At 44.4% G+C, this 9,250-nt stretch overlaps 1 protein-coding gene across 1 annotated transcript in view; it reads right to left on the minus strand.

Annotated features, from left to right (window-relative positions):
- The window catches only part of Metap1 (methionyl aminopeptidase 1), a 30,228-nt gene extending 25,510 nt beyond the window's left edge, over positions 1 to 4,718 (minus strand). The window contains exon 1 of the mRNA XM_021157789.2: positions 4,519 to 4,718. Coding sequence (XP_021013448.1) covers positions 4,519 to 4,632 — 114 coding nt within the window. The 5' untranslated portion in view covers positions 4,633 to 4,718. The remainder of the gene's footprint in view (positions 1 to 4,518) is intronic.
- Between the last annotated feature and the right edge of the window lie 4,532 nt (positions 4,719 to 9,250).

Here is a 9,250-nt window from a genome sequence, read left to right on the forward strand (position 1 = left end):
CACAAACATACATGCAGATCCAACACTCCCACACATGATAAACAAATACCATGCACTCACACTGTACACAAACATACATGCAGATCCAACACTCCCACACATGATAAACAAATAATAAGGTGATAAGCATCCTCAAACCATTCACCAGACACTAGCCTAGCTAGTCCCGTGTTCTATAGTAAGCCTCTCCCACCTCTAAGGATGGTACCATCCACCCATAAGGACAGAGGCACAAAGACTGTGAAACCCACGCATGGCTTTAATCGCCCTCTCCTCCCACTGACTTTCTAAGGTCTGATGGCCACAAACAGTAGTGTATTATTTACTTCCGTCTCCGCTAATTACCTGGCTTAGGGCAAGACAATGAACAGATCAGAACCTGGCTAAATAACAGCAGTCAAGAAACTCAAATTTTAGCTGGGCGAGATGGAATATGTCTGTAACCCCAGCACTTGGGGCCTGAATTCCAGCCTGGTCTACAGAGTGAGTTCCAGAACAGCCAGGACTACACAAAGGAATCCTGCTTCAAAAAGATCAAAGAAAGAAAAGAAAGGAAAGGAGAGGAGAGGAGAGGAGAGGAGAGGAGAGGGAAAGGAAAGGAAAGAAACGAAAAGAGAAGAGGAGAGGAACTAAAAATTCAGTTCAGTCACAATCAACAGATACTTTGTCTAGCATATCATCCATCCTTTAAAAAGACAATGCAAGTGTAGGATCCCACTTTCCACAGCAGGCCTACTCCTTTCATCCTTCACGTAGTGAATTGAGCACATACTGACACAAGGAACTTCAGAAAACACAACAATGAAAAAAACCTCAGCTCCACCAGGCTGTGGTGGTGCACGCCTTTGATCCCAGCACTTGGGAGGTAGAGGCAGGCAGATTTCTGAGTTCGAGGCCAGCCTGGTCTACAAAGTGAGTTCCAGGACAGCCAGGGCTATTCAGAGAAACCCTGTCTCAAAAAACAAAAAAAAAACAAAACAAAACAAAACACCTTACAGGTGAAGAAACAAAGGTATAGACAACTGCTACTAATTTAGTAATACAAACTTCACAACCTTCGGATAATGGGTCTTATTCGATTAAAGGAAGAAAATTTCTTAAACTGAAACAACTCAGATAAAAAGATTTTATTATTAAATTTTTGTTTGTTTTTTGTTTTTTGTTTTCTCGAGACAGGGTTTCTCTGTGTAGTCCTGGTTGTCCTGAAACTCACTCTGTAGACCAGGCTGGCCTCGAACTCAGAAATCCGCCTGCCTCTGCCTCCCAAGTGCTGGGATTAAAGGCGTGTGCCACCATGCCTGGCTATTAAAATTATTTTTATAGTTTACTTTTCTGGTTGGTGCCCTACCTATTCATTTCACCTATCAAAACCGTATGATAGGAATTCTTAGTGCTCCCATTTTCAAAAGATAATGCAAACCAGAAGTCACATAGACAACGTCACACCGCAGAGGAGCCATTCTCCTTTTCAGATAGTTACTCATTCATTCAAATGTGCTGGCCACCGGCTGCCTACAAAGTACAGTGACAGGGAAGGAGTACTGGGCCATGAGGAGGATAGCTCACCTGATCGAGAAGGACACTGCTTAGCAGGTAAGGTAACCGCAGGTCATTACATGGCTTACAAGTGTTATGATGCTATAAAAAGGTATAGTTTGGTTTGGCTTGGTTTGGTTCCAAAGGCAAGCTGGCCAGTATTAGGGAAGGGAAGAAGCCTGAAAAGAACATGCCCAGTGGTGAGGAAAAGCCTTAGGCTCAGCACCTTGGAACTGTGTTTAGGAAAAGTTACAGTGACTCCATCAAGGTGGGGCTGACAGAAGAGCTGTGATTCCAGAGGACAATATTTTGGGTAAGTAAAGAATATGGACACAGCTCTTACTACAGAAGGTGACCCGCCTAGTGTGAGAAGAGCTGCTCTAATGTTGAGTCAGAACCTAGAACAGTAAGAAGCTCATTACTGAATATGCATGACCCAACCATGGGAAAGCTGACTCGGACACTAAGACCTAGTCTGGTTCTGTTTGAGTGGTTCATCTATAAAGTGAGGAATTACAGTGGAGAAATGAACGGCTACAACTGACTCAGTGACAAATTTTACAAGCTAGCCATGGGAGGTGAAAATAGGAATGGAGAAAGACATCATGAGCTACTCTGGGTATATTTGATTACATGACTATCAGTAATACTAGTATACACATACAGACTCCAGCACAGACTACACTCATAGAGATCTTGGATGCTCTACTCCAACAGAATGCCACCTATGCTCAATGAACAGTATGCTTTTAAGCATTTATATATTCCATAATTTGTAACTATGCTGTCTTCCCCCTTTCTCTTTCCTCCCTCCAACCCTTCCCATAAACCTCCTTGCTCTTAATTTCATGGCCTCTATTACTTTGTAATTGTGTGTGTGTTTGTAAACATATAAATATGACCTTCTCAGTCCATATAACGATCCTAATGTGTATGTGATTTCTGAGCTGACCTCTTGGTACTGGATAATCAATTTGGGAGCTAGTGTCAGTACACATTAATCCATGCATGCCACCCAATGGTTTTTAAGATTTCATTTCTATTTTATGTGTATGGATGCTTGGCCTTCAAGCGTGCCTGTGCACTATGTGCCTGGTGCCTGAGAAGGTTGTGAGAACCACGTGGTGCTGGGAACTGAACTTAGGTCCCCTGGAAGAGCAGAGCCATCTCTTAACCACTGAGCCATCTCTCCAGCCCAGCCATTTTTTGTTCGTTTTCTTCCTTTTTTTTTTTTTTTTTTTTTTGAGATAAGAGTCTCATTACTTAGCAAGGGCTGGCCTTAAAATTCACTAGGTAAACCAGGTTGGCCTAGTAGAGTTCTGTCAGCTTCTGCCTCCAAAGCACCGGGATTAAAGGTATATGCCACAGCACCTAGCGCCTCTCAACTTGAAACACCTGAATACGAACTGTATACACTGATCTATTCAGATGGCACACAACTTTCATAGCAAATTTTTGTTTTAAATCCAGATTCCACACAGAACTCAGTAAGTTAAACTGGAAAACATTAAAGCCACAAGAGGCCCTGCACCAGGTTAATAGCTCCAAGGCTATTTTCAGGTCAAGCAACTCGTCTCTCTCTCAGAGCTAAGCTTGGAAAGTGAGGTCAGCAAGGTCAAGGGTCATATACTCTCTAAAGGCAAGACCATACAGTAGTGAAGGTCTTTTGCAATGGTTTACTACAATTGCTAAGGCTTTTCATCATTGGCTTTATCTTATTTTATCTTTCCATCTACTTTATCTTAGAAAATAGTTGGTTTTGCTATTTTCATATAACTATTTTCCCCCTCCCCGCCCCCCCGCCCTGCACCCCCGCCCCAGAACCCTGGCAGTCCTGGAACTTGCTTGTACACCAGGCTGACCTAGAACTGACAGATTTGCCTGCCTGACTCCCAAGTGCTGCGATTAAAGGCATGTATCACTTACCACTGGTGACATAATTATTCTTCTTCAACTTTATCTAGATACCAGCATTAAATTGTACTGGAATCCTTTAAAATACAAAACGTCTTAAGTGATAGGGCTACAGGGTCTTCCTTAATTTCATTGTCAGCACAATCTTGTACAACACAGAATGAAAGGTACCCTCATTCTCTCTGTATAGAGTAACACTGGAACTCGGGAACTTAAATAATTTCACTAACTCAAGATCTCAGAAAAATTAGCATGCCAAGGTCTCTGGTCTATTAATTAGCTCCCCTCTCCCAGGAACCTGTCAGTTTATTACCACAGTACTTACATTCTTATCCTCAACAAACTGTAACTAAGAGCCTAATAACCATCTACTACTTGCCTTGCCATTATTCTGAGTCTAGAAACGCAATGGGACACAAATACTGTTCAATAAACACACACTTCTGTCAGGGCCCCACTCAGTGCTGGGATTGCTCAGTTGCACAAAAACTACATCGGAGCCTTGAGGCACAACCCCTACGGGACTGTCCTTTCTACTCCAGGAACTTCAGTAACAGAAGTGACTCATCTCTTTACCTTACCGGTTCTCAAATTAAAAATCTGAGATGCCAACGGAAAAGAATGAATTACACCGACCTCTCTCCACGCCTACACTCAAAGTTACTTAAATGTCAAAGCACGGTAGTAAAACACAAAAGAAGTGAGACTGAAACCAGCTCTCCTCTACGGGAGACTGCAGCTACCCCCAGGCCCCGGCAGGTCGCTTCCGTCTCCGTCCGGGATTGCAGAGACACCGGAGAGAAGCCCCGGGAGCGCGGCCAGCGGCGTCCAGACCCGACCCGGGCTCGGGCGGAGGTCATGGGCTACCGGTTCCCGCGCGTCCCTACCTGCGCACACACCTGGCCGCCCACGGGACGGCGGAGGCCTGGCCCGAACCCGCCGCAGGTCAGATTCCGCCCCCGCGAGCGCCGGCGGCCGGCTCCCGAGGCCCGGGCCGCTCGGAGGCCCGAGAGGGAGGCGACAAGGCCCAGAGGCGGAGGACCGGAGGGGCGCGGGGTGGGCGGCTACCTGCGAGCAGAAGTACGAGCCCTGGATGCCCAGCTTGATGCAGGTGGGACACTGGAGCTTGGCCTCGCTGCTGCAGCCGTCCGTCTCGCACACCCGCGTCTCCACCGCCGCCATGCTGCCTGGCTGCCGGAGGAGGGAGGAACCGCCACAGGGCGGGGAGAGGGACCCAGCCGGGGAGGAGCTCCGATCGCAGGCCTAGACGCCCGACCGGGAGGACCAGGGCCCGCCCCTACGCAGCGCGCCCCCGCCCCCTCCGCGCACGCGCGGCCAGGGCCCCGCCCCTCAGCGCGCGCTCACCTGCTGCCCCGCCCCTCCCTCCGGTCCGGCCGACGCCCCGCCCCCCCGGCCTGACAGCCACGCCCTCTCCGCGCACGCGTAGTGGCGGCCCGCCCGGCAGCCCTTACGCCTCCTCTGCCTGCCCCGCCCCAAGGCTTGCGGTGGCGGCGACGCCACGTGGGGTCCGCGGAGACCCTACACCCCATGACCTCGGGACCCCGAGCGTGAAATTCTTGAGCCTTCGGTGTTTCATTCACTCGCAGGTGGTAGAGAAGGGCCGGGAGCTTCTTAGAAAGTAATTCCCTTTTCTGAGTTCCGCTTCTGTCAGTGCTCGCCTCAAAATAAAAAAGAAAGAAAAAATTACGGTCATTCTTAAAAAGATATCAATGGGCCGAGATGGGACTGAAATCCGCCCTTCCTCATGTCTTTCCACACCCCGCTATCGAAATACATAGCGCTAGTAACTGCCAGATAGTTCAATACCGACAATTTTAAAAATATATATATATATATTATCTGATTTTATAGTTTGAGCGAATTCCACCAATCAAGAATTGAGGGGGGTTAGCCGGGTAGTGGTGGCGCATGCCAAACTTTAAACCTAGCACTCAGATCTATAGGCAGGCAGATCTCAGTGAGTTGGAGGCCAGCCTGGTCTACAGAGCAAGTTCTTGGATAGCCAGGGTTACCCAGAGAAACCCTGTCTCAGAAAACAAACCAAAGGAGAAAAGAAAAGAAATGCGAGAATTAAAAGGCTCTAGAGTTTATCAGATACAACCCGGTAGTCTAAATCTTTCAAACACATAATCAGTAGACAACAGAACTGCCGTTTTCTATTTTTGTTTGTTTGTTTGTTTGTTTGTTGCTATAGGAATGCTGTGACTTTTTTTAAAAATCTTCCACCTTAATACACCAGAAAAGCTCATGTTTTCTTGGATAACTTTTGTTGTATAACCACTGTAAACTTTTAATAAAAATGTATACATTTAAGAAAATTAGTGACTGCATATGTGTATTTGTTTGTATATGACATCTAACTGTATAAATCCCAGCTTCCTAAACTGTGGCTCTCAACTTCTAAATATGGAGTAACAAAATTTTTGGCAATAGTAAGCGGTTTTTGACAGCCTAACAACCAAAAGTTATTTCAGAATTAAACACAACACTCAGCATGTGCATCGGACTTATCTGCAGCCTGATCCTGCATCCACTGCACGTACACTCTGTATTGCACGTGCTGTCACATAGGCAGCGACAAACACATCGTGGTTTCTTTACAGAAAACAAGAGACATCTAGTATTCTTCTGTCATTCTTCATCGTGTATCCAATCAAGTTATCTTTGGATTGAGTTAGCCTCAATAGCAGCAATCCTATGGTGGCTAGAGCTCTGCATAGAGAATTGAATATTTGCTTCCAGGCAAATATTGAGTTACTGACTTTAATTTCATTTTGAAAAAGTTATTAAGTGGACTTTGGTTTGGATTGAACAGAATTTCCAACAATTTTTAAAACAGACCAAAAGAGACTTCTGCTATTTGTACCATGAGAAACAGCGTTCTCAACATTGACAATTATAAATCAAGATACTAATCAGGCCGGGCGTGGTGGTGCACGCCTTTAATCCCAGCACTCGGGAGGCAGAGGCAGGCGGATCTCTGAGTTCAAGGCCAGCCTGGTCTACAGAGTGAGTTCCAGGACAGCCAGGGCTACACAGAGGAACCCTGTCTCGAAAAACCAAAAAAAAAAAAAAAAAAAAGATACTAATCAACTATGAAAAACTAAAGATACTTTATGACCTATAGTGTCAAATATTCTACCAAGCTTCCCTCCCTCTCCCCGACTCTCTCTCTCTCTCTCTTCCATTGTTGTTCTTTGGTTTTTCTAGACAGGGTTTCCTCTCTGTAGTCCTGGTCCTGGCTGTCCTGTAAGTTGGTCTGTAGACCAGGTTGGCCTCCAACTCACAGAGATCCACCTCTGCCTCCTGAGTGCTGGGATTAAAGGCAAGACCCACTACACCCAGGTCTAGATTTCTTTATGTAGAATAAACAAGCACACATATCTCAATAGAGCAAATTTGCTCTTATCTTTAATAAAAAGTATTATGTTAAATTTGTCTAGGGGCTGGAGAGATGGCTCAGCACTTAAGAGCGCTTCCTGCTCTTGCAGAGGACCTGAGTTCAGTTCTCAGCACCTGTGTCAGGTAGCTCACAACCACTGTGACTGTAGCCCCTGGGGGTCCTTCTCCCTCTTCTGCTGCCCATGATCATCTCTACACACACATATACTCACACAGATACATACACATGAATTAAAATATATTTTAATATCCTTTAAAAATTATTCTACACATGAAAAAAAAATAGTGTTTGTTGTGTTGACCCACACGGTGGCAGGCATTTGGAGGTCGGGGGACAAGTTGGAGGGTTGTTTCTCTCTTTTTACCATGTGACTCCCAATGACGGAATACACACAGGCTGACCTGGCATCAAGTGCCTTTACCAGCTGAGCCATCTTACTGGCCCTAAAGAACCAAGGTAAAGGTTTTAGAATTGACTGTCAGTGAATGTCTGGTTTGTATACGGTTGTATATACCTCTGTACTTAAGGTTGGGTAAACAGGCGAAAGGTCACAACTGAAAGGCTCATCAAGTCCTAATACATATAAAATATATTGAGAAGACTGGCAAGATGGCTCAGTGGTAAAAGCTCTTGCCCTTCAAACATAGTGACCTCAGTCCCAGAACGTATGTAGAGGTGGAAGGGAAGAGGTAACTGCACAAAGTTGTCCTCTGATTCCCAACATGCATCCTGTCTTAGTCAGTGTTATAGCTGTGAAGAGACACCATGACCAAGGCAACCTTTATAAGAGAAAACACTTCTCTGGGGCTGGCTTACAGTTCCAGAGGCTTAGTCCATTACCATCATGGCAGGAAGCCTGGCAGCCTGCAGGCAGGTAGGATACTGGAGGAACTGAGTGTTCTTATCTTGATCAGAAAGCAGCCAAAAAGAAACTGTTCCACACTGGGTGAAGCTTGAGCATAGGAGACCTCAAAGCCCGCCTACACAGTGATGTACTTCCTCCAAGACCACACCTCCTAATAGTGCCACTCCCTAGGAGCCAAGCAGTCAAACACATGGATCTATGGTGGTCAAACCTATTCAGACCACCACACAGCCCAGGTGCAAATGCACACATATACCACACAAATTTATAAAATATACTTTTAACTGGACCATATAATGCAATGTATTTACTTGCTTTCATTACTGTATTGTAGACTTAATTTTATTGTTACTAATACACTTTTCTCTCAGACTTTAGTGACTGCCTATATTCTATTGTATGAATAATTTACTAAACCAAAGACACTAATAATAGGAATACAGGCTATTTTTAATTGTCATTTACTATAAAGGTATCAGTAAGCACCCTAAGACTTTGTGTGTCTCCTCTTTCACTTGCTGAATCAAAGGGCTTTTGTAGTTCACCATATCTTTACATAGCTCATTATATAATTCCCTATAAAACATTTAAAAGGAAAGACAGTAACCTTACAATGGAGAAACAGAAAATATACAGGAAAGTACAAATCAATTTTGTATATTTCCTTATATGAACCATGAAGAAGTTGGCATATCTACATAACCGATCCTATATCAAACAAACCCAAACTGGGATATATATATATATATCCCTATGAGATATATATATATATATATATATATATATATATATATATCTCTGTTATATATATATATATATATATATATATATATATATATATATCACCTGCAATGTTCAAGACATGTTGTTTATGTGTGGCTCTGGCTCAATTTATGAGCCCCTTCTGTCATGATTCCTTACGTTGGGCCTTGGCCCTCTTGCAATAGCTAACTGCCTGGTTGCCAGCTGAACCCTGCAATTTCATTTTTATAGTTTCTTATCATTCTATTCCCCTGACCTGAAGTGCCTTTTTCTTCTTTATCATCATCATCATCATCATCATCATCATCGGCACGACAGCATTTACTTTTGCAAAAGAGTGTGTTACTTCATTCAAGCAGCAAGCACATAGTAGGAAATACGATGGGTTTCTATCCTAACTCCAGAGTACTGTGTCTTTTCCCCCACTGGGTGGAGTCCAATCACATACGCTTTGGAAAGTGCCTAATTTTCAAAAACTCAGAGGGAAGGAAATGAAGAAAATAAGAAACCAGGTCAGCCACTCCAGGCCACACAAGTTTCAGGAATGCAGCGAGACCTTTGTGGAGACACCCTTTTACAACGTGGTGAAGGTTCCAGAAGAGCTTTCCAAGGGTTAAGGTACTAGAGTTCACTTTTGATAGGAAATATTTAGATTACTTCTCCTAACCTCACTTTTTATTTTTTATTTTTCTTTCAAGACAGGGTTTCTCTGTATAGCCCTGGCTGTCCTGGAACTCACTCTGTAGACC

This window comes from Mus caroli, chromosome 3, assembly GCF_900094665.2.
Source record: "Mus caroli chromosome 3, CAROLI_EIJ_v1.1, whole genome shotgun sequence".
Taxonomy (NCBI): Eukaryota; Metazoa; Chordata; class Mammalia; order Rodentia; family Muridae; genus Mus; species Mus caroli.